Genomic DNA, 27,024 nt, shown 5'->3' on the forward strand with positions numbered 1-27,024 from the left:
AGTAGAGAAACATTAAAGACACCTGCTCTTTCCATGACATAGACTGACGCTGAGGAGACAGGTTAAATAAGGATTTTCAAGCCTTGAGACAATTGAGACATGGATTGTATGTGTGCCATTCAGATGGTGAATGGGCAAGACAACATATTTAAGTGCCTTTGAACGGGGTATGGTAGTAGATGCCAGGCCCACCGGTTTGTGTCAAGAACTGCAACGCTGCTGGGTTTTTCATGCTCAACAGTTTCCCGTGTTCATCAAGTATGGTCCACGACCCAAAGGACATCCAGCCAACTTGACACAACTGTGGGAAGCATTGGAGTCAACATGGGCCAGTGTCCCTGTGGAACACTTTCAACACCTTGTAGAGTCAACATGGGCCAGCATCCCTGTGGAACGCTTTCAACACCTTGTAGAGTCAACATGGGCCAGCATCCCTGTGGAACACTTTCAACACCTTGTAGAGTCAACATGGGCCAGCATCCCTGTGGAACGCTTTCAACACCTTGTAGAGTCAACATGGGCCAGCATCCCTGTGGAACGCTTTCAACACCTTGTAGAGTCAACATGGGACAGCATCCCCGTGGAACGCTTTCAACACCTTGTAGAGTCAACATGGGCCAGCATCCCTGTGGAACACTTTCAACACCTTGTAGAGTCAACATGGGCCAGCATCCCTGTGGAACGCTTTCAACACCTTGTAGCGTCAACATGGGACAGCATCCCTGTGGAACGCTTTCAACACCTTGTAGAGTCAACATGGGACAGCATCCCTGTGGAACGCTTTCAACACCTTGTAGAGTCAACATGGGCCAGCATCCCCGTGGAACACTTTCAACACCTTGTAGAGTCAACATGGGCCAGCATCCCTGTGGAACGCTTTCAACACCTTGTAGAGTCAACATGGGCCAGCATCCCTGTGGAACGCTTTCAACACCTTGTAGAGTCAACATGGGCCAGCATCCCTGTGGAACACTTTCAACACCTTGTAGAGTCAACATGGGACAACATCCCTGTGGAACGCTTTCAACACCTTGTAGAGTCAACATGGGCCAGCATCCCTGTGGAACACTTTCAACACCTTGTAGAGTCAACATGGGCCAGCATCCCTGTGGAACACTTTCAACACCTTGTAGAGTCAACATGGGCCAGCATCCCTGTGGAACGCTTTCAACACCTTGTAGCGTCAACATGGGACAGCATCCCTGTGGAACGCTTTCAACACCTTGTAGAGTCAACATGGGCCAGCATCCCTGTGGAACGCTTTCAACACCTTGTAGAGTCAACATGGGCCAGCATCCCTGTGGAACGCTTTCAACACCTTGTAGAGTCCATGCTCAGACAAATTCAGGCTATTCTGAGGGCAAAAAAGGGTGGGTAACAACTTAATATTAGGAAGGTGTCCTTGACGTTTTGAACACTTAGTGTATGTAGGAACTTCAAATGTATGATTTTGTTGTAAAACATCCAGTCATGTTGGTAGCTGAAATTTATTGTAAATATAAAGTGTATTTACAGTAGATAAATGTGACAACATCTAAAATAGCATTACACACAATTACAGTACTATGTTTTGGCTTTTGTGTGCTATTAATTAAAAAGACATCTCACTTGATTAGTAAACGTGAAATAATGGATAACTGATATACATTTGAAGATAAAAACATCAAGGCAACCTATCAGATATGATGGCACTTCAATCACTATTATTAACCTTTCACAGTACATAACAACATATTGTCTGTCCAATACAAAGTCTCAGCTGACATTGTTGTCCAGATAGCAGTACAGGTACATGGATACCAGCATCGCTGCCACCTAGGAGAGAGAAACTTGTGTTAGGATGATCTAGATTACAACTACAATAACATGGCTTTAATTACATGTCCAGTGCCTTCAGAAGGTATTTAAACTTTGTGTCACAACCTGAATTTAAAATGGATTAAATGTAGATTTTGTGTCACTGGCCTACACACAATACCCCATAATGTCAAATTATCAATTATGCTTTTATATAAAAACAAGAAAATAAACATTTGAATTCAGGCTGTAACACAACAAAATGTGAAATAAGTCAAGGGGTATGAATACTTTCTGAAGGCCCTGTAGCAGCTCCTGTATCCAACACTAGCTGTCATCATGGCCGGGAGTTTGTCCTGACACGATGACCTGACCATAGCCACATCTGACTGGACCGTAACAGCAAACACTCCCTAGCCCTGGTCCGTCCGGTTCCTACCCTATCGTCTCTTCCTGACTGCTTGTGAATATGCGTGAGTCACTTTATAACATTATGATCAGATTGTAGATCAGATTCCTCAAAGCCATAAAACATCTCCACTGGATGTTGAGTACATGCAAATCAATGTCTTTTACTCATCCTGACTAGAGGTCGATAGACATGGTACAGGGTTATACTCCTGCACTGAACAATGCACAGTTATCTTTTTACAGACACTCTTATCCAGAGCAACTTAGAACATTGTTATACTGGTCCCCGTGGGAATTGAACCCACGCGTCAGAAGTGCCACGCTCTACCAACTGAGCCACACGGGATCATTTATGACCTGTTGATTTTACCTCTAGCCCTCCGATGCCTACGGCTATTCCACCTACGATGTTGGCATGCTTCTGAAGGGCCTTCAACAGCTGTTCGAAACAGCCCTGGAGAGGAACGTGTACAGAACATGAATTATTCATAGGACAATTGTTGTACATTTCTAAGTGGTTTTAAAACACAAGGTCATTAAAGGCATTGGGTCAGACTTGTTACACATTTGCAAGTGTATTTCTCTAGATCAAGTGAAGGTTGTTGAAGACGTTTAGTTTATGAGACATTTGAGTGTAAACAAGGAGACTTATGGTTGTTCCTGTGGGAAACAGTGTCACTCTGTGGGTGTCTCACCCAGTCTATGGCATGTGTCCCAAATGACACCCTATTTTCTATATAGTGCACTACTTTTGACCAGAGATGATACCGTCTATAAATATATTTTTAAAACAGTGCTAAATAAATAAAAGAAAGTTCTACAAATTGGACTACTCCTTTGTCAGTTTTGTCCTTGTTTGGTTGAGTTTAAAACCATCAGAATGGAGAAAGCCCAATGAACTAATGTTACCATAAGAGTCATGCACTGCTCATGATACACAGAACTGTGATTATTCAGAACAGTGAGCCATTGGCAGCCGTGGTCTCACCTGAACAGCACTGTGCCATGCCTGCTGCTGGCTGCAGGGGGCAGTGTCTAGCTGGCAACAGCTGGGTGGGTAGCTGCCCTCACTCTGCTCAGAGTAGTACGAGTCAGTAAAGTCTGTGTAGTTGGTGAAGCCACAGCAGTTCAGCTTCAAGGACACGGAGAGAAAGAGAGAAAATGTGCGATATTGTAGCATTCTCTCAGCATTCCCTTGTAACACTGGGGTGACATGCTAACAACAATGTGTTGAAGATGGATGAGCACACTGGCAAGTTTTCACCAAAATAAAGGCATTTCATTTAGTTATTGATTTACCATTCAATAAAAAGCAACACAACATGGACGGTTATGCAACAAACAGCTTTTCTTTGGCATTCTACTTAGGTTATTGATTTGCATTCCTCTGTACTTTCTAGCCTGTAGGCTACTTAAAGATGGTGGCCATGCTCCCAGAGGTACATGATGTATTGACATGCTTTTAGCAGAGAGAGAGGTTCACAAGTCAAGGTCTTTGAATGTATCAAGCATAATAAGGAGAGCTGAGCAATAGCAGAAATGTAGAATTGTGTGCAACTGAAAACACGCTAAGGCACAATACAGAAGCTATACAATACAAAGAGTCAAAGCCATGTCATTACCATTCTAAACTCTTATAGGGTAGAATGTGATTGACATGTGGTAGATAGAGCATGACAAACTCAGCAGTTATGGCCCATACTGTATGGGATTAAATATCACAGATAGGGTTAGTCAGGACTCAGGAGGGCTAGCCCCGGACTTGGAGGGTTCAGGCTCACCATTGTCTATGAACAACGGCACCTGTCTTGCTCCTGGATAGCGGAGAAATATTGGTAACTTGAGGTAGCCATACCTCGGTCATGGTGCTGTTCCAGATCTTGGTGACCACCGGATCGCTGCCATACTGGTTCTTCAAGACAAGGGTGGCCCATGCTTTAAGAATCCCCTCGGCCTGGAGACGACAGACAGACAGACAGACAGACAGACAGACAGACAGACAGACAGAGACACACACACACACACACACAGAGAAAGAAAGACAGACAGACAGACATACAGAGACACACACACACACAGAGAGAAAGAAAGACAGACAGACAGACAGACAGACAGACAGACAGACAGACAGACAGACAGACAGACAGACAGAGACACACACACACACACAGAGAAAGAAAGACACACACACATGACAATCCCCTGGTGCATATACACGCACCGTAGCAAATAGGGCCATTAAGCTCCTAACATCAACGACCTCTACACACACACACACACAAGGTCACTGAACAAACCTACAACTTAAAGTCTGTTTTTACAGAGTGTACAGCTCAGGCAGTCAGCTATGCATCAATAATGAAATAAATGTCTATCTGAACCAAACAAAGCACCTGGGAAATAAAACCCATAGCCTGTCCCTGAGAAGATGACTGGGACATTTTTCTCCATTTTCTCCTTTGTGATTGTAAGTGGTAACATTTACATATATATTGATGCTCCTGTTTGTTCGGTCAGGACACTTTCTCCCATTGTGTTTCATACCATATTTATTTCATACACAGAGAACATATCTATATAATACAAAGGAATATGTTCATACCAGAGCTCCAGTTATTGTAGAGATAGTGAATTCCTATATGACATACAGGCTTACTTTCTTTCACCTCCCTCCCTCTCCCTCTCTCTCTCTCTCTCTCTCTCTCTCCCTCCCTCCCTCCCTCCCTCCCTCCCTCCCTCCCTCCCTCCCTCCCTCCCTCCCTCCCTCCCTCCCTCCCCCTCCCTCCCTCCCTCCCTCCCTCCCTCCCTCCCTCCCTCCCTCCCTCCCCCTCTATCCTCCTCCCACTCTACCTCCCTCCCTCTCTACCTCCCTATCTTCCTTCCTCCCTCCCTCTCTTTATCTCTCTACCTCCCTACCTACCTCCCTCCCTCTCTCTACCCCCTCCCTATCTCTCCCTCTCTCTCCCCCTTCTCTCTCTACCTCCCTCTCTCCCCACTCTCTCTCTCTCTACCTCCCTACCTCCCTCCCACTCTCTACCTCCCTCCCTCTCTTTACCTCTCTACCTCCCTTACCTCCCTCCCACTCTCTAACTCCCTCCCTCTCTTTACCTCTCTACCTCCCTACCTCCCTCTCTCTGTCTACCTCCCTTACCTCCCTCCCACTCTCTACCTCCCTCCCTCTCTTTACCTCTCTACCTCCCTACCTCCCTCTCTCTGTCTACCTCCCTACCTCCCTTCCACTCAGTGTGTCCCCATTTTTCCCATTTTGATTAATAAGCCCTTGGCATACAGTCACACAAAGACTCAGGGGAGCGTGTGTGTGTGTGTTCAGGGAGTAGGGAGAGAGTAGCCTAAGGTGACGTGGAGACATGCTACAATTAAAAGTGCCCCCCAAGAAGCGGGAAGAGGGGCTCAGATCAGAGGGGTTATTACCAGCTAGCTAATTCATCACTGTCACTCTGCCTGCCTGGTTGCCTGCCCTGCGTGCCCCTCGCTACACTGCATTCCCTCACACACACTCACATGCACACATACACACACGCACACGCTCACACTCACATGCACACATACACACACGCTCACACTCACACATACACTGTGGACAGGAAAAAGGCCTAAACAACCAACACTCTGGGCTCTAAGCCAGGAGAGGATAACGTACCGACTGTATAATCTAAACTGTGCAAAGAGAGGAGAGTTGTGGAGGATATTAGGCTATATGCCATTGAGTGTTATTAATCCATCTTCTACATTGTAGAATAATATTGAAGACATCAAAACTATGAAATAACACGTGGAATAATGTAGCAACCAAAAAAGCGTTAAACAAATCCATATATATTTTAGATTCTTCAAAGTAGCCACCCTTTGTCTTGATGACAGCTTTGCAAACTCTTGGCATTCTCTCAACCAGCTTCACCTGGAATGCTTTTCCAACAGTCTTGAAGGAGTTCCCATATATGCTGAGCACTTGTTGGCTGCTTTTCCTTCACCCTGTGGTCCAACTCACCCCAAACCATCACAATTGGGTTGAGGTCGCGAGATTGTGGAGGCCAGAATCTAAAATCTAAAATCTATTTTGATTTGTTTAACACTTTTTTGGTTACTTCATGATTCCACGTGTTATTTCACAGTTTTGATGTCATCACTATTATTTTCCAATGTAGAAAATGGTAAAAAATAAAGAAAAACCCTTGAATGAGTAGGTGTGTCCAAACTTTTGACTGGTACTGTATATATACAGTTGAAATCGGAAGTTTAAATACACTTAGGTTGGAGTCACTAAAAGTCATTTTTCAACCACTCCACACATTTCTTGTTAACAAACTATATTTTTGGCAATTCGGTTAGGACATCTACTTTGTGCGTGACACAAGTACTTTTTCCAACAATTGTTTACAGACAGATTATTTCACTTATAATTCACTGTATCACAATTCCAGTGGGTCAGAAGTTAACATTACAGTTGACTGTGCCATTAAACAGCTTGGAAAATTCCAGAAAATGTCATTGTGGCTTTAGAAGCTTCTGATAGACTAATTGACATCGTTTGAGTCAATTGGAGGTGTACCTGTGGATGTTTTTCAAGCACTACCTTCAAACTCAGTGCCTCTTTGCTTGACATCATGGGAAAATCAAAAGAAATCAGCCAAGACCTCAGAAAAACAATTGTAGATCTCCACAAGTATTGTTCATCCTTGGGAGCAATTTCCAAATGCCTGAAGGTACCATGTTCATCTGTACAAACAATAGTATGCAAGTATAAATACCATGGGACCACGCAGCCGTCATACCGCTCAGGAAGGAGAAGCATTCTGTCTCCTAGAGATTAATGTACTTTGGTACAAAAAGTGCAAGTCAATCCTAGAACAACAGCAAAGGACCGTGTGAAGAATCTGGAGGAAACAGGTACAAAAGTATCTATATCCACAGTAAAACAAGTCCTATATCAACATAACCTGCATACTCCTGCAAAACCACCAGACTATGGTTTGCAACTGCACATGGGGACAAAGATTATACTTTTTGGAGAAATGTCCTCTGGTCTGATGAAACAAAAATATAACTGTTTGGCCATAATGACTATCGTTATGTTTGGAGGAAAAAGGGGGAGGCTTGCAAGCCAAAGAACACTATCCCAACCGTGAAGCACGGGGGTGGCAGCATCATGTTGTGGGGGTGCTTTGCTGCAGGAGGGACCGGTACACTTCACAAACTAGATGGTATCATGAGGAAGGAAAATTATGTGGATATATTGAAGCAATATCTCAAGACATCAGTCATGAAGTTAAAGCTTGGTCGCAAATGGGTCTTCCAAATGGACAATGACCCCAAGCATACTTCCAAAGTTGTGGCAAAATGGCTTAAGGACAACAAAGTCAAGCTATTGGAGTGGCCCTCACAAAGCCCTGACCTCAATCCTATATAGAAAATGTGTGGGCTGAACTGAAAAAGCACATGCAAGCAAGGAGGCCTACAAACCTGACTCAGTTACACCAGCTGTCAGGAATGGGCCAAAATTCACCCAGCTTATTGTGGGAAGCTTGTGGAAGGCTACCCAAAACTCTTGACCCAAGTTAAACAATTGAAAGACAATGCTACCAAATACTACTTGAGTGTATGTAAACTTCTGACACACTGGGAATGTGATGAAAGAAATAAAATCTGAAATAAATCATTGTCTCTACTATTATTCTGACATTTCACATTCTTAAAATAAAGTGGTGATCCTAACTGACCTAAAACAGGGAATTTTTACAAGGATTAAATGTCAGGAATTGTGAAAACTGAGTTTAAATGTATTTGGCTAAGGTGTATGTAAACTTCTGACTTCAACTGTATATACTGTTTATATACAATATCTCTTTAAATATAAATCATGAATAAGTGTTAATTATCTGACATGATTTAATTATAAGAAACAGAGGAAGCTCTATAGCAGAGTAGCTCTTACCGACAGAAACAACCTGTCTGTTATAATCGATCTGTTATTAAGGCCCTGTATTAACTTGCAGTGTTGGTTTACATTTTTCCATCATATAAGCGTCACGTGTCTCCTCTGAATGTCTTTTAGAACAACTATAAAGCGGTCATATAACGCTTGTATAATGCTCCCTAAAATTGGTTATTAAATCAGAGTTATTGAGATTCCACCGGGTCATGCCCTTTTGGTTAGATTAGGGCGTCGGCCCGATGGGGAAAGGGAGATTTATGTGGTAGATAAAGAAGTAGGAAATAGATCAACACCCTATATGTATTGCCCATTCCATTGTTTCAGGGGTATATTTCGGGGGGGGTTATTATGTTCATGGATGGCTATGTATATTCCTACCCAATCCATATTAATTATTGCAATGATACTGTGTCATCAAAAGCCAGGGATGGGCCGATGCTCGGAGACTGCCAAATACATTATCGAAATGGTGTTATTTGTCGAGGTCATGAATTAATAGGATTAATGCTAAAAACAACAGCACAGTAGATTCACTATAAGCATATCGAATTAAGTAACAATGAGAATCTATAATACACGCCTAGGATCTCTTCTGGCCCTCGATGAAGACCCACCAACACACACACACACACACACACACACACACACACACACACACACACACACACACACACACACACACACACACACACACAATCATGTCAAGATGCGGAAGTTTTTTTTGGTCCAAATTTAAGGTTAAGGTTAGGCAAATGGTTAGCAGTGTGGTTAAGGTTAGGGTTAGGCAAATGGTTAGCAGTGTGGTTAAGGTTAGGGTTAGGCAAAAGGTTATTAGTATGGTTAATGTTAGGGATAGGCAAAAGGTTAGCAGTGTGGTTAAGGTTAGGGATAGGTTTAAATCAGATTTATAAAAATAGAAATTAGGACTTTTGAGTAACTTTGACGATTATTTTCCAGGTTTTTGTGTTTGGAATGACACCGTTACTACGGGAGATGATGCTGTCATAGAATGACTAGGCCTATTACCCATAATGCTGATTGACTGGAAATTCCAAATCAACTGCGCTGCTGTGCTTATAGTCTGACGGGCCCACGTGTAAAATCTTAAACATCTCATCATGACCCGCTTCCCTGTCTTCCACAACACTTACAAGTAATCCGCAAATCCCTTCAAATAATGCTGTCAAATGAAGTAAGGTATATAACAAGTCAAATAAGCTCTTGGCCTAAAACACAAGGAACAAACGTGAGCTGGTAGACATTGGAGAGGTGTAAATTACAGTTACACGCTTGGATGTGGTCACATCGGTGCGAGTTACACATTTTAGCTGGTCACTTTACTCAAAACGTTCTATTTTTGGAGCAGCTAAAACCATGATTTGATCAAACGGTAACAACCTGATTCCTGCATCAAGGTGTTTTCCCTGCTGCCCCTGTTTCTCTCTGTGCCCCCCGAGTAGACTAGATGAAGAGAAGGGGAGGAAGAGAAAAACGAATTTGCACAAAGCTGTACTATGTTACGTCTACTATATGAGACCGGATTGGCTGGAAAAATAAGTAGGCTACTTTTGTGGTTTTGTTTTCGAGTTTCCCCTTCCTCAGTGATTAGCCCCAAGTGAATTCGCCTACAGTATATAATAGCCTGTTTGTTCTCAAAAAGATGTAAGAAAATATATCTCTACTGAACAAAATAAACAGAAATTCTGGAACCCTATTTTGACAGTACATTTATAGCAACAGCAGCCTAATTGTCAACCCAAAATTCATGCCAATCACTGGTTTACGTGTTTTGCATCAAAATATCTTTATTTTGCATTCCTGCTTGGACATGTGGGATAAAACAACGCATTTCTTGAATACATCTAAGTCTGGAGCATTCCTATACTGTTTTTTAAATATATATAGACAACATGGGGCCAACATTGAATTTGAAAGAGAAAGCAAGTGCCATGATCCCACAGGAAATAGGCTGATGGGAGTTTTTTAAATGCTCCAGATTTGAGAATAATGGTATTTCCAGAGACCAAAATGCAGAACAGATAAACACATTTTTGATTTGCAGGAGGAGAGAATTTCGTTAAATAAAATGATTCATTTCCAATGATTTACCGTCCGAAAGAACAGGGTGTCCCGCTAGTATTTTACTGAACGGGACTGGAGAAAGAGCAGGAGCGGGACCTATATATGTAAATAGTCTGTTTTGCATATAAAATGCTTTAACTTCAATATTCCAGAGTAATAAATTGCTCAAAGTGAGAGGAGTCGCACATAGCCACAGGCAATCTGGGAGTCATTAAAGGGTCAAATGGACTGAAGTGGACATAAAGCCCAGTAATTCAATGATGGCCGGGCTATGAAGGAAAATTTACATGGAGATAAAAATCGAGAATGGGAGTGAAAGCTGGAGCAAGAGAGGGAGGAGGGGGAGGGAAAGAGAGACATAAGGAGAGATGATACAATGAGAGAGAGAAAGAGAGAGGGAGGGAGTTTTGAGTCAGAGGTGGAGAGAGAGAAGGAGACTTACAAATGAAGAGTAGGCGAGGGCCACCGTTCCGGCTGCCACTTCAGCGATGAAAATAATCAGGATGATGGAGAAAAACTTAGTAGAACAAGACAAAGAAAAATGACTTGGCTTTAGATTAGAGGAGCTGACTGCAACCTCAACCACAACCATAACACAACCACAAGTTCACAAAATAACACAGCTATAACACAACCACAAGTTCACAAAACAAAAATAACACAACCATAACACCACCACAAGTTCACAAAACAACACAGCTATAACACAACCACAAGTTCACAAACACAGCCATTACACAACCACACGTTCACAAACATCACCATTACACAACCATAACACAACCACAAGTTCACAAACACAACCATTACACAACCACAAGTTCACAAACACAACCATTACACAACCATAACACAACCACAAGTTCACAAACACAACCATTACACAACCATAACACAACCACAAGTTCGCAAACCGACCACTACACCATACCACAACACAACACACAAATACAATACAACTGCAACAACTAAACAAACCCTATCCAACCGCAACAACGAAACAACCCCTATCCAACCACAACACAACTCCTACACTCCTCAGGGCTTCGTAATCAGCCGTTGTCCTGTCATGTTATTGTAAAGGCCCTTGGATAAAGGACAGCTAACCGTTGATTAGACAAAGGAGAACAGGGAAGTGGTTTAATGTGAACGCTGAAACAACCGATACGCATCTTCTCCTGGCTGTGAGCTGTAAACAGTTATATGTGGATTACTATCCGTTAGAATCTATCAGTCTGAGTAATGAACGACTTAGTATGTGATGGTGCTTATGGGGAAAATGTCCGAGCTGTGCTACTCATTATTAATTAAATGGACTCGTGGGGTAGTTAGCCACAGTGTTAATGAACATTAACGCCCCCACTTCAGGACTACACTGGAGAAAGATAGTCCATCATGAATATGGTACCTTGTTTTGTGAACTGTGTATATAGATTCATTGCAAGTGTGGAGAAGTGGGTATGTAAAGTCTATAATACGGTCATGAATGATATACTGCAGATAGAGTTAATAATGTGCCTTATGCTTTTGGAGTTGTGTTGAGTTAGCAGTTAGAGTAAGTTAATTGGCTGTGTTGAGTTAGCAGTTAGAGTAAGTTAATTGGCTGTGTTCAGCATAGCAGTTAGTGTACGTTAATTGGCTGTATTCAGCATTATCAGTTAGTATACGTTAATTGGCTGTGTTCAGCATAGCAGTTAGAGTAAGTTAATTGGCTGTGTTCAGCATAGCAGTTAGTGTACGTTAATTGGCTGTGTTCAGCATAGCAGTTAGTGTACATTAATTTGCTGTGTTCAGCATAGCAATTAGTGTACGTTAATTGGCTGTGTTCAGCATAGCAGTTAGAGTAAGTTAATTGGCTGTGTTCAGCATAGCAGTTAGTGTACGTTAATTGGCTGTGTTCAACATAGCAGTTAGTGTACGTTAATTGGCTATGTTCAGCATAGCAGTTAGTGTACGTTAATTGGCTGTGTTCAGCATAGCAGTTAGTGTACGTTAATTGGCTGTGTTCAGCATAGCAGTTAGTGTACGTTAATTGGCTGTGTTCAGCATAGCAGTTAGTGTACGTTAATTGGCTGTGTTCAGCATAGCAGTTAGTGTACGTTAATTGGCTGTGTTCAGCATAGCAGTTAGTGTACGTTAATTGGCTGTGTTCAGCATAGCAGTTAGTGTAAGTTACTTGGCTGTCTTCAACAGTGGGCCTGTACTCTGGACTGTACCTACCAGTAGCAGCAGACACTTGCTCCCCTTGTGGGCTCCACAGCAGCCCAGTACACCCAGTAGAACCAGCACTCCTCCAATAGCGATGCAGAAGAAGCACACATTGACAAACTGCGTGTCGAGGGTGGAGAAGGGACTCAGCACCTGTAGGAACAAACCCTTATCCACACGCATCCAAATCCCCACACCCAGCAGGGTCAGACCCCCCAGCTGGAAACACACGCACGCACGCACGCACGCACGCACACACACACACACACACACACACACACACACACACACACACACACACACACACACACACACACACACACACACACACACACACACACACACATACACACACACACACACGGGATACACATAGGTCAATACACACAAAGACACTTGCAACCCACAAGGTTCCATGGTTCCTTGAGATGTGTATAGGCTGTGTGCTCTTCCCTGGTCACTCCATAGCCACACCCATAGTCACTTCGTTAAATAAAGGTTCAATTAAAAAAATACAAAATACAAATACAACCAATAGCTACTTCCTAGTTTGAATGAAATAGGAAGTGAGTGTGTCAGGAAGAGGGAAGCCATGTCGACTACATGTTGTGGTCAGAAAAGTTTGGTAACTAGGAAACTGTTAATAGTTTAAAAGCCTAGTTTTCTCACTCTATACAAATTATAACACTCTTAAAGACTTGTTTAAAGGATTTTGTATCGATTGTCAAGAGAAGTTTTCTCTGCGGACCAAAGTTTGGAAGGCTATTGCCAGGGTCTACAACTGAGCTTGTAAAATCAACCCTTATTTCATTTCATGCGGCTGGATTATCTGTATTTTGGAGCTTTTTGGGGGGGATTTCTTGCCTTGTTTTGGGACTGAACTGAATTTCACATTTACTTTTATTAGAGAACAAAGACATTGTTGCTGAACTAAAACACCACTTGATTTAGCAGTTTTATCTGCTAGGTCAACAGCTCTTTCATGAGGTAATAAGCGTGTTGTGTCACTACCCTATCCTACCTCTGTACGACACCACCACATCATCTGCTGTGTAGCTCTTTCCTGGTGTCAATGACCTAAAGCACCCCCTTTGGCCTCATGGGTGGAATGTTATTCATATTTTTCATAATTTCATAATTAATAAAGATATATATATATATATTATTTTTTATTTTAATTTTAAATAATGACGAACATCCAGTGTTTCTATGTCAAACAGTTTTGTTATATTTCAGTTTTCTGGGATGTATGCTGAACAAAAATATAAACGCAACATGCACCAATTTCAGCGATTTTACTGAGTTCGAGTTCAGCCAGGTCCACCCACTGGGGAGCCAGGACCAGCCAATCAGAATGATTTTTTCCTCACAAAGGGGCTTTATTACAGACAGAAATACTCCTCAGTTTCATCAGCTTTCCGGGTGGCTGGTCTCAGATGATCCCACAGGTGAAGAAGTCAGATGTGGGGGTCCTGGGTTGGTAGAGCAATTAACATTGAAATCTCTGGCAACAGCTCTGGTGGACATTCCTGCAGTCAGCATGCCAATTGCACGCTCCCTCAAAACTTGAGACATTTATGGCATCGTGTGACAAAACTGCACTTTTTAGAGTAGCTTTTTTTGGTCCCAAGCACAAGGTGCACCTGTGTAATGATCATGCTGTTTAATCAGCTTCTTGAAATGCCACACCTGTCAGGTGGATGGATTATATTGACAGAAATGCTCACTAACAGGGATGTAAACACATTTGTGCACAACATTTGAGAGAAATAAGCTTTTTGTGCCTATGGAACATTTCTGGGATATTTTATTTCAGCTCATGTTGCATTTATATTTTTATGTATTTTTATGTTACGTTTATATACATGATCGGAATGTCAGTGTTCTTTGTCTAGGAAATGAATGAACATGAATAATGCTAAAAACAAACAGCACAATGCATCTGACATGGTACAGGTGTCTTATTTGTTTAAGCCCATAACAATGTGTGTGAGGTGTATTCTTTTGTTTGAAAGTAGATTTGTTTAAGACCCAGAAACACTCTGTGTGACCCTGGTTTAGCCCACTGCAGTAAAAAGGTTAAGAGGGGGTCAGGGAGAGCGGAAGATTAATGTATTTTGTCAGCCCGCGGCTTCTGTTATATAACAGCCGAAGAGAACTGGGCCTCTTGTTACCTTTCCTAAAGGAAACACTGCCCTTTCCCCATGACCCCCTTTCTCTCTCCACCAATACCAGACAGCTTAATAGGCAGGAATCCACTTAGTGATCATCTTGACCTGATCTCTCTGTGTGACAGAAGTCAACCATGGAATTATATCTGGATTAACATGTAATGGAGGTATCGTCAGGAGGTATCTATCTATTTCCTGATTGGCCAGGAGGAGAACGTTATATTTCTACTCGGCTCTGCCTGATGATGTCATAGGACTGCTGGAGAACCAACTCTAGCTCTTTAGGTCTAATCGAGAACTCTGGTCTAGCTCTCAACAAATGTTATTTTATGTACAAATGTAGATACCTACTTCACACATTGATTCACGTAATGGAATCAATATGGGGCAATACGGGAGATGTGGGGCAATATATTTAATTTGTAAGCATATCCAGTGCCTTCAGAAAAGGTTCATAGGTTATTGTCCTGCTGAAAGTGTCATTAATAACTTCACCATGCTCAAAGAGATATTCAATGTCTGCTTGTTTTATTTAACCCTTCTACCAACAGGATTTCTTTTTGCGAGGCATTGGAAAACCTCCCTGGTCTTTGTGGTTGAATCTGTGTTTGAAATTCACTTCTTGACAGAGGGACTTTACAGATAATTGAATGTGTGGGGTACAGAGACGAGGTCGCCATTCAAAAATCATGTTAAAGACTATTATTGCACTCAGAGTGAGTCCATATAACTTATTACATGACTTGTTAAGCACATTGGTACTATTTTTACTTATTTAGGCTTGCAACTATTTAGGCTCACCACAACAAATAGGTTGAATACTTATTGACTGAAGACATTTAAGATTTTCATTTTTTTTTTTGTAAACATTCTAAAAACATAATTCCACTTTGAAATAATGGGGTATTGTGTGTAGGCCAGTGTCAATACATCTCAATTTAATACATTTTACATTCAGACTGTATCACAACAAAATGTGGGAAATAGTCAAGGGGTGTGAATACTTTCTGAAGGCACTATACTGAACTGAATATACCAAATGCCTGGTCTGACAGATCTAATGTTTTGCTTTACCGTTGGATCTTATCTGCGCTCTCTCTCTCGCTCTCTCTCGCTCTCTCGCTCTCTCTCGATCTCTCTCTCTCTCCTCTCTCTCTCTCTCTCTCGCTCTCTCTCGCTCTCTCTCACTCTCTCTCTTTCTTTCTTTCTCTGTAGGTCAGATCAGTGAGAGAGTGGGTGGATGTCAGACTATGCTATTCCTTGTCTCCTCCCCACAGAACAGAAAGCATCTGAAACCTGATATTGTCTGTCGTCTCCAATCAGAGCTATGTCAGTCATATACAGGAGGCCTTCTGCTTTCTGTCAGCTGCACATGAAACTAGGCCTGCCAGTCTGTCTGCCTGCCACCATCCTCCCCATCAGCCCTGATGTCTTCCACATGAGAATAATTTCCCCCTGTATTCCTCTCCTCTCCTCCCCTCTTCCCCCTCTCCTTTCTCCTCAGGGTATCTTGTCTTTTATTTCTTCCTCCACCTGTTCTCAGTGATGAACGCCCTGCTCGGTAAATGTGATAGGACAACCATATTCCCCCTAACTCCTTGTCTGGCAGCGTTTTCCCTCTGCCTGATCTAATTGTGGTTGGCTTTCTCTTTTATTTTTTTGCAGGCTAATGCGGTAGATGGAATGCCACCTGCCTGGGATGCCCTGTCAGACACCATGAGACCTGTCATAGATCACATAGAAATCAGGTTAGGACTAGAGGTCAACTGGGTAAATGGGATAGGTGAGTACAATATGGAAGGGACAAATGAAAGATATTAGGGCTGGAGGGATTGAATAGGAGACTTCCGAACAGAGCCATATAGGCCTCTGGAGAGGGGGAGGGGTGAATGGATGAATGAATACTGTTGGAAATGCATTCCAGCTGAAGCTGGTTGAGAGAATGCCAAGAGTGTGCAAAGCTGTCATCAAGGCAAAGCGTGGATACTTTGAAGAATCTCAAATATAAAATACATTTCGATTTATTTAACACTTTTTTGGTTCCGACATGATTCCATGTGTAATTTTATAGTTTGATGTCTTCACTATTGTTTTACGTAGAAAATAGTAAAAATAAAGAAAAACACTTGAATGAGTAGGTGTGTCCAAACTTTTGACTGGTGCTGTATATAAGTATACAATTTTTTCCTTCTGTTTTCCATGATATTTTGGCATTAATACGTGTCACATATCAGTTTGCAAACAATGTAAAAATAATAATAATATTACTTGAGTCAATAAAGCCTTCATACAATCATGGCCTCTTTTTTGCTTTCTTGTGTTAGGCAGCTACAAAATGCAGGTGTTTCAGCCTGGCTCAGTGCTCTCTATGGTGGTGGGGAAGCCAGCAGAAAATACAGAGCGTTGGGGTTGAAAATGTTCTCTAGTTGCATCGTGATTGGCTCAGTGTTCTGTCACTCATAGTGACACTACGTCACCGCCAAATCTAAGGGTAGAGCTCAAAAAGCAACCCCATTGGGTGCTGCCATAGAGTTACATTAGAAGTGCCCATCCATGAAGGCTCAAGGTCATTGGCCACAGATACAACGATGTCAAATCACATTATATCTACAATAGCTTTGATTGGACTTTCAAAATCGTAGCCAGCAAGCTAACAGCCATCATCAAGAATCAAGTCAACAATCTACTGGCAAATCCTTTTTAATCCATGTCATATGAAGATAAATAATTAAGAGAAATTATAGATAAAACGTATCGGTGCCCATCAGCCATTGGACAAAAACATTACACAACAAGTTAGAAATCACAAATTCAACAATGAGTGGTTGGGAAGGAATCTGTGGTTAACTGCAAGCATTCCACAGCAATCATTAGCCTACTCTTCAGTGGAGTGGGTGTGTGGTCCCAAGTCTGGGTTCAAGGGTCTCTTTTCCAAGCTTGAAAGGATAAACATTCAACATTGGCCATGCTGTCAATCCAGCATGACTTCTGCCGAGCTCAAGACAACTGGAATCTCAGAACTAGGAAATCTGACTTCAGTGAGTTCAAAACAACGAGGAACTCTGACTTCAGTGAGTTCAAAACAACGAGGAACTCTGACTTCAGTGAGTTCAAAACAACGAGGAACTCTGACTTCAGTGAGTTCAAAACAACGAGGAACTCTGACTTCAGTGAGTTCAAAACAACGAGGAACTCTGAAAGAAAAGAGCTCCGACTGGGAAAATAAGTTTTGAACGGTCATCCAACTTGTCGGGAACTTGGGCTTCTTGCTAAAGCTCCGACCTGAAGATCACTGACGTCATCATGATTCAACCTTGTTTTTTTCCAAATTCCCAGTTGTCTTGAAAGCACCATAAATCCAGAGAATGCCAGACTTTGATGACAAAGTTTGATGACAAAATTGGCCCATGAAGGACCGCAACGCCACCTTCCTGTTCAAGTGAGCACAGCACAACAAGGAGAGTCCAAAATGTATTGTATGCTGCTGCATAAATGATGTAATATGCCAGGGAGATATGTACACTGTAGCTAAGAAAGTAATACTAAGTGTATGTTGTGAAGTAAGATGTTGGTAGCCCATGTGCCTCACCCTAATAATTTGTTCCCTTCTCTCCTCATAATTTCGCCGACTGTTCTGACTTGGTGGTGCACATGTAGACTATAGCCTGTTTTAGAGAAATGTAATCATTGAATATTGTTAGAGCTTTCATTGTCTGCTTATATGCCCTCTTTATATCCTATGGTTCTGAGTTGGTGTACAGAGCGAACACTGTAAGAACAGCCCATGTTCTGAATTCTGTTGCTATACATTTCAAAGTGCTGAACAAATAGTTATATTGACAATGTCTGTCCTAGCTCGCACATTATTGTCTAAATCCAAAAGATCCGCTTGTCGTCCCCTTATGCCATAGTTTGTACATCTCAAGTGTCAGTTGAAACCACGTTTAAGCAAGTCAGCCATATCAGCTATGTTTTTTTAAAAGGCAGTAAATGAGGCTGAATGAACTGTTTCGCTGCCTGACAAGGCTCCTCTGATAGCCAGGTGTAGCAGTGGTAAGGTGTTGGGACTGCTTTTGGGACTCCTTTGTAGGGCAGTTATACGTGGGCCTGAACAGTTTGTGGGCACCGTTTGCCACTGTTATAGTGCCATTAATATATTGTTTAGTGTTGTGTCGTGTAGGGTCTTTGCTGGCATGCATCCCACAAAAATTGAGAGGAGTTTGCTCCACCAAGATGTACATTCTAAAATCGTCACTGGTTGTGTTACAGCCTGAATTCAAAATGGATTCAATATTTTTATTTTCTCACCCATCTACACATAATACCCAATAATGACAGTGAAAAAATATTTGTAAACATTTTTGTAAATTTATTGAAAATAAAATACGGAAAAAATCTATTTTACATAAGTATTTACACCCTCGAGTCAAAACTTGGGAAAGCTCCTTTGGCGGTGATTACAGCTGTGTGTCTTTCTGGGTGAGTCTCTAAGAGCTTTGCACACCTGTATTGTACAATATTTGCTCATTTATTATTGAAAAATTATTCAAGCTCTGTCAAATTGGTTGTTGATCATTGCTAGACAGCCATTTTCAGGACTTAGATTTTTAAGCCGATATAGGTCAAAACTGTAACTAGGCCACTCAGGAACATTCAATGTTGTCTTGGTAAGCAACTCCCATATAGATATGGCCTTGTGTTTTAGGTTATTGTCCTGCTGAAAGGTGAATTCTTCTCCCAGGTGTCTGATGGGAAACAGACTGAACTGGGTTTTCCTCTAGGATTTTGCCTGTGCTTACAGGTGTATTTAATTTCTTTATCCTGAAAACCTCCCTAGAGGTTTTCTTTATCCCTTATATGAAGAGTGGTACTAAGTGATGTGTTGTGTTAGATTTTCCCAAAACATAACGCTTTCTATTCAGGACAAAAAGTACATTTCTTGTATTTTTTGTTGTTGCAGTATTTGTATTTTGTATTTGTATTTTATAAGGATCCACACCATATCCCCAGTATTACTTAAGTACCTTGTTGCAAACAGGATGCGTGTTTTTTGCTTTATTTTTTATTCTGTGCTATTCTGTGCAGGCTTCCTTTTTCATTCTGTCATTTAGGTTATTATTGTGGAGTAACTACATTTTTTTTTATTTCACCTTTATTTAACCAGGTAAGCTAGTTGAGAACAAGTTCTCATTTGCAACTGCGACCTGGCCAAGATAAAGCATAGCAGTTCGACACATACAACAACACAGAGTTACATATGGAATGAACAAAACATGCAGTCAATAATACAGTAGAACAAAAGAAAACAAAGTCTATATACAGTGAGTGCAAATTAGGTGAAATAAGGGAGTTATAAGGCAATAAATAGGCCATGGTGGCGAAGTAATTACAGTACGGCAATTAAACACTGGAATGGTAGATGTGCAAAAGATGGATGTGCAAGTAGAGATACTGTGGTGCAAAAGGAGCAAAATAAATACAGTATGGGGATGAGGTAGATAGATGTGCTGTATACAGATGGGCTATGAACAGGTGCAGTGATCTGTGAGCTGCTCTGACAGCTGGTTCTTAAAGCTAGTGAGGGAGATGGGAATCTCCAGCTTCAGTGATTTTAGCAGTTCGTTCCAGTCAGTGGCAGCAGAGTACTGGAAGGAAAGGTGACCAAAGGAGGAATTGGCTTTGGGGGTCATCAGTGAGATATACCTGCTGGAGCGAGTGCTACGAGTGGGTGCTGCTATGGTGACCAGCGAGCTGAGATAGAGCGGGGCTTTACCTAGCAGAGACTTGTAGATAACCTGTAGCCAGTTGGTTTGGCGACGTGTATGAAACGAGGGCCAGCCAACGAGAGCGTATAGGTCGCAGTGGTGAGTAGTGTATGGGGCTTTGGTGGCAAAGTGGAGGGCACTGTGATAGACTACATCCAGTTTGCTGAGTAGAGTGTTGGAGGCTATTTTATAGATGACATCGCCGAAGTCGAGGATCGGTATGATGGTCAGTTTTACGAGTGTATGTTTGACAGCATGAGTGAAGGAAGCTTTGTTGCAAAATAGGAAGCGAATTCTAGATTTAATTTTTGATTGGAGATGCTTAATGTGAGTCTGGAAGGAGAGTTTACAGTCTAGCCAGACACCTAGGTATTTGTAGTTATCCACGTATTCTAAGTCAGAGCCGTCCGGAGTAATGATGCTGGATGGGCGGGCAGGTGCGGGCAATGATCGGTTGAATAGCATGCATTTCATTTTATTTGTGTTTAAGAGCAGTTGGAGGCCACGGAAGGAGAGTTGTATGGCATTGAAGCTCGTCTGGAGGTTAGTTAACACAGTGTCCAAAGAAGGGCCAGAAGTATACAGAATGGTGTCGTCTGCGTAGAGGTGGATCAGAGAATCACCAGCAGCAAGAGCGACATCATTGATGCATACAGAGAAGAGAGTCGGCCCGAGAATTGAACCCTGTGGCACCCCTATAGAGACTGCCAGAGGTCCGGACAACAGGCCCTCCGATTTGACACCTTGAGCTCTATCAGAGTAGTTGGTGAACCAGGCGAGGCAATCATTTGAGAAACCAAGGCTGTTGAGTCTGCCAATAAGAATGAGGTGATTGACAGAGTCGAAAGCCTTGGCCAGGTCGATGAAAACAGCTGCACAGTAATGTCTCTTATTGATGACGGTTATGATATCGTTAACGACCTTGAGCATAGCTGAGGTGCACCCATGACCAGCTCGGAAACCAGATTGCATAGTGGAGAAGGTACGATGTGATTTAAAATGGTCACTAATCTGTTTGTTAACTTTGCTATCGAAGACCTTAGAGATGCAGGGTAGGATAGATATAGGTCTGTAGCAGTTCGGGTCTAGAGTGACTCCCCCTTTGAAGAGGGGGATGACCGCGGCAGCTTTAAAAATCAACCTTGGCCTTATGGTGAAATCCCTGACCAATTTCCTTGCTCTCAGGCAACTGAGTTAAGAAGGACGTCTGCATCTTTGTAGTGACTGGGTGTATTGATACACCATCCAAAGCCTAATTAATAACTTCACCATATTCAAAGGGATATTCAGCGTCTGCTTTATTATTATTATTATTTATTTATTTCTTAAACATCTACCAATCGGTGCCGTTCTTTGTGAGGCATTGAAAAACCACCCTGGTCTTTGTGGTTGAATCTGTGCTTGAAATGCACTACTCTTTTGAGGGACCTTACAGATAATTGTATGTGTGGGGTACAGAGATGAGGTAGTCATTCTAAAACAATTTTAAACACTTTTATTGAACACAGAATGAGTCCATGCAATTTACAATGCAATTGGTTGAGAAAATTTGTTGATCAAAAACTTATTTAGGCTTGCCATAACAAAGGGGTTGAATATTTGACTCAAGACAATTCTACTTTGTCGTTATGGGGTAATGTGTGTAGATCAGTTGCACAAAATCTCAACACAATCCATTTTAAATTCATGCTGTACCACAGCAAAATGTGGAATAAATCGAATGGTGTGAACAGGCACTGAGATAGAGCATTATGACCTTGTCAAAAGACTGTATCTAACTGTCCTTCCCAGATCCAAATAAGCATAACATGACTTTATTAAGACATGATAGTGTATTATATTGTATGGTGTAGCTTTATAAATAACTTGGCTCAGGCACTAATGAAAACCCAGTAGAAAAGGACTTACACTTCAACGGTCATTTAAACGGGAGAAGCGAGGTGTAATGAAAATTCAGCTTACCAACGCCAAAGTCCCCCTCCATTTCACAAACATCATTAGTTGTAAATGCTAGGCGGAAAACGTAGGTAGCAAAATTAGAGAGTTTAAAGTTAATGACATGAGAACTGCTGAGAGAGACACAGAGAGAGAGAGACTTAAGAGTATAATTTTAGCTTCCGCTCAGTGATTTGTGGTATTTGTGTAACATCGTTGATATGTTGTTGAGTTAATGGTATTGCAGGGAGAGGTGGGGGACAGCGAGAGAAAATACTTTTCTATGCATTAAAAGCCATTCTTTGTTGTTTCATTCACACAGGACTCATAAAGATTTAATGCAATAAATTAACAAATGCAATTACTCTGCCCTCGCTTGCCCCCCCCCCGTGTGCATGTCTGCAATCAAAAGGGAAACATACTCACGAGGATAAGCAAGTTGAACAAGACCATCATACATTTGAAGAATGTGAAGCATGCCATTTTAATCTGTAATAAAGAGAACATAAATGATTCCGCTGCTTACTTCTCCCTACTTCTCTCTCCCACTCACACACTCAATGAGCTTCTAAAATGAATATATTAATACATTCTGGTCCCTCTCCCGCCATTTAAAATCACTCGCTGTGAAATGATTGTGCCAACAATGCATCCTGGTGATCAAAAGCTAGTTGAACACAAACAGAGAGAGACCAAAGTAGTCAGTCACAGATTTAACAGGCTCAACAACAGCAACACAGTATTGTATCTTTCTACAGTGATCTTAACATATGAAACCCACCTGCGTTGTAGAGACGGCCTGTGTGCCTTAAAGAGTTAGACTCAGAAAATGACTGCTACCAGTGTGGTGTCTTTTAGGTCCCAGAGAGATGGTTCTCTGGCAGACCAGGGTTCTCTTCAGTACTGCAGAGGATCCTTCAGAAAGAAACAAGGGATCCAGGTGTTCAGAACAGGTAACTGTGGGCGTGTGTGTGTGAATCGAGTCTCTGATTGGTGAGTGAGTGATGGTGTCTGTGATCAGGTATACCAGTACAGGGTGACTTGTACTGCTGTGTCAGAGTGAGGAGGAATACTCTGATGCCCTCAGGGTGGACTGGGTGTGGCCAGGACAGGGACAGGTGACTCTCACCCAGGTGACAGATGAACAGACTGCGGGGACTGAGTGCTGTGTCTGTGTCTCAGGTCACAGTCTTTTCCTGACCCCTGCAGGTATAAACACAGTAGAGACAGAGAGGGGACATACAGGTACAAGTCTAGTGTCACCTGTAAACTATTCTGTTGTAACAAATAATCTGTGTATAATATTATCATTACAAACTGTCCAGATTTATAGCCATACATTTACTTCAGGCTGTGAATCTACAGTGTCACCTGTACACCATAGGGTTATACTGCATAATCATCACCATACTGTGCAGATATTAGTATCTGTGCAGATATTAGTATCCCACTGGGCACAAACTGGTTGAATCAATGTGTTGTTTTACAGGGTCAGCCATAGTAGTACGGCGTCCCTGGAGCAAATTAGGGTTAAGTGCCTTGCTCAACAGCACATCGACAGATTTATACCTTGTCAGCGAGGGTGTACGAACCAGCAACCTTTTGGTTACTGGGTCAACGCTCTAACTGCTAGGCTACCTGCTGCCATTAACAAACCGAAAAACAAAGATGGTGCTGCAGTGGATAGCTGCCGTATTACAGGCTCCTGACCATTATTTTGTATGTTTTTTGTAAAAAAAATGTTTCCGGCATTATTTCTAATGTCCGAAAACAGCTTCTGGACATCCGAACAGCAGTCATTAACCTCAATTTGGATTAAGATTTTACTTCAACAAGTCGACAACTTTGGATGTTTTGCTTACCCCGTACGAGGTTCGATCCACGGGACTCGATAGAGGAAGCAGCAGCAAAGAAGAGGCAAAGTGGCGTCATGATTAGACTTCGTCAGCGAGCATCTAGACTCCATTGCCCTCTGTTTTGTACAATCCCCAGAGAACAAACTGGACTCCGTTCGAGACTATCCTATCAACGGGACCTAAAGATCTGTAATATCCTGTTTCTCAGAGTCGTGGCTGAGTAAGGACATGGATAATATACACCTCACGGGTTTTTCCATGCATGGCCAAGATCAGTCGGCATCCTTGGGTAAACTGAGAGTGGGAGGGGTGTGTCTCTTTGTTAACAACAGCTGGTACGCGATCTCTAAAGTTAAGGAAGTCTCAAGTTTTGCTCATCTAATGATAATCTGCAGACCATATAATTTACTAAACATTTTCATCTGTATTTTTCATAGCCGTCTCTTTACCGCCACAAACCGATGCTGGCACTGAGACCGCACCTCAACGAGCCATAAGCAAACAGGAACATGCACATCCAGAGGCGGCGCTTCTCATGGGCGGGGAATTTTAATGCAGGGAAACTCAAATCCGTTTCACCTCATTTTTTACCTGAATGTCACCTGTGCAACTAGAAGCAACACAACTTTACCTTTACTCCACACACAAAAACAAGGCTCTCCCTTGCCCTCCATTTGGCAAATCTGTCCATTCCTACTTACAAACAAAAACTCAAAGAGGAAGTACCAGTGATGCACTCGAGACAGAATTGGTCCGATGAAGCGATGCTCAGCTACAGGACTGCTTCACTAGCACAGACTGGAATATGTTCTGGGATTCATACGATGACATTGAGGAGTTTAACACATCAGTCACCAGCTTCATTAATATGTGCATTGACGACATCGTACATTCATATCCCAACCAAAACCCATGTATTTACATGCAACATCGGCACTGAGCTAAAGATGGGCAGACTGATAGGAGTGAAGATGGTGAGGTAAAGTTCGTGAGGGAGCTACCGCTTTCAAGGAGTGGGACACTAATCCGGACACTTAGAAGAAGTCCTGCTACGACCGCCAATAACAGGCAAAACTAAGATCGAATCCTACTACGCGGGCTCTGACTCTCGTCGGACGTGGCAGGGCTTGCAAACTATCACAGATGACAAAGGGAAACCCAGCCGTGAGCTGCCCAGTGCTCACCTCGAGGCATCCAACACTGAATGTATGAGAGCACCAGCAGTGTGATCTCACTCTCGATAGCCTATGTGAGTAGGACCTTCAAGCAGGTCAACATTCAGACAGATTACCAGGACGCGTACTCAGAGCATGCGCTGACCAGCTGGTGAGTGGCTTCACTAACATGTTCAATCTCTCCATGATCCAGTCTGTAAGACCTACGTTTCAAGCAGAACATCATTGGCCATGTGCCCAAGAACGCCAAGGTAACCTGTTTAAATGATTGTCGTCCTGTAGCGTTCAAAGGTTGACTCACATCAACACCATCATCCCAGACACCCTGGATCCACTCTAATTCGCATACCGCCCCAATAGATCCATAGATAATGCCATCTCTATTTCTCTCCACACTGCCCTCACCCACCTAGATCAGAGGAATACCTGTTTATTGACTACAGCTCAGCGTTCAATAGCATAGTGCCCTATAAGCTAATCACTAAGCTCAGGACCCTGGGACTGAACACCTTCCTCTGCAAATGGATCCTGGTGGTGAGAGTAGGCACCAACACATCAGCCACGCTGACCCTCAACATTGGGGCCCCTCAGGGTGCGTGTATAGTCCCCTCCTGTACTCCCTGTTCACCCACGAATGCGTGCCCTGGGCCAACATCTTCATTAAGTTTTCTGACAACACGACGGTAGTAAGCCTGACACCAACAACGATGAGACTGCCTACAGAGCGGAGGTCAGTGACCTGGCAGTGTGGTGCCACGATAACTCCTTCATTGTCAGCAAGACAAAGTAGCTGATCATGGACTCCATGAAAATGGAGGCCCGAGCACACCCCCAAGAAATAAGACTACGAAATAGTTAACCAAATAGCTACCCAGACAATTACATTTACATTTAAGTCATTTAGCAGACGCTCTTATCCAGAGCGACTTACAAATTGGTGAATTCACCTTCTGACATCCAGTGGAACAGCCACTTTACAATAGTGCATCTAAATCATTAAGGGGGGGTGGTGAGAAGGATTACTTATCCTATCCTAGGTATTCCTTGAAGAGGTGGGGTTTCAGGTGTCTCCGGAAGGTGGTGATTGACTCCGCTGTCCTGGCGTCGTGAGGGAGTTTGTTCCACCATTGGGGGGCCAGAGCAGCGAACAGTTTTGACTGGGCTGAGCGGGAAATGTACATTCTCTTTGCACTAACTATTTTGACCCATGACATTGCTGCTGCTAATGTTAATGATCAATCCTGTTGCCGAGTTACTTTACCCCCTACCTAGTGACTTCGGAAAATATTTTGTTACGTTACAGCCTTATTCTAAAATATATATATTTTTAAATAACCCCCCCAAAAATAACCCATAATGTCAAAGCAAAACAGGTTTAAAAAAAGTATTATTACTTAAAAAAAATGCAAAATTACCTTATTGACATATGTATTCAGACCCATTGCTATGAGACTCGAAATTGACACCAGTCTCAACATCAACAGTGAAGTGGCAACTCCGGGATGCTGACCTTCTAGGCAGAGTTGCAAAGAAAAAGCCATATCTCAGACTGGCCAATAAAGAGAAAAGATTAAGATGGGTAAAGGAACACAGACACTGGACAGAGGAACTCTGCTTAGAAGGACAGCATCCTGGAGTCGCCTCTTCACTGCTGACATTGAGACTGGTGTT

At 42.4% G+C, this 27,024-nt stretch overlaps 1 protein-coding gene across 1 annotated transcript; it reads right to left on the reverse strand.

Moving 5' to 3' along the window:
• Positions 1 to 1,548: 1,548 nt before the first annotated feature.
• Positions 1,549 to 23,368, reverse strand: LOC135511774 (tetraspanin-1). The gene is made up of 8 exons (XM_064933243.1): positions 23,104 to 23,368; positions 22,749 to 22,811; positions 12,464 to 12,670; positions 10,686 to 10,760; positions 4,064 to 4,162; positions 3,197 to 3,340; positions 2,579 to 2,662; positions 1,549 to 1,815 (listed from the first exon to the last, which is right to left on the reverse strand). Exons 2-8 carry the CDS (start codon positions 22,803 to 22,805, stop codon positions 1,756 to 1,758), a joined length of 726 nt encoding a protein of 241 aa, XP_064789315.1. The 5' UTR covers positions 22,806 to 22,811; positions 23,104 to 23,368; the 3' UTR covers positions 1,549 to 1,755.
• Between the last annotated feature and the right edge of the window lie 3,656 nt (positions 23,369 to 27,024).

The sequence above is a fragment of the Oncorhynchus masou genome, chromosome 24 (genome assembly GCF_036934945.1).
Source record: "Oncorhynchus masou masou isolate Uvic2021 chromosome 24, UVic_Omas_1.1, whole genome shotgun sequence".
NCBI lineage: Eukaryota > Metazoa > Chordata > Actinopteri > Salmoniformes > Salmonidae > Oncorhynchus > Oncorhynchus masou.

Excerpts from the sequence above, each read along its gene's own strand:
- LOC135511774 (XM_064933243.1), bottom strand. The coding sequence starts at position 22,805 with ATGGCATGCTTCACATTCTTCAAATGTATGATGGTCTTGTTCAACTTG. Across the intron at positions 10,761-12,463 it reads GCAAGTGTCTGCTGCTACTG|TTTTTCTCCATCATCCTGAT; the intron begins GTAGGTACAGTC and ends TGTTCTACTAAG. Across the intron at positions 2,663-3,196 it reads CATGGCACAGTGCTGTTCAG|GGCTGTTTCGAACAGCTGTT; the intron begins GTGAGACCACGG and ends GTTCCTCTCCAG.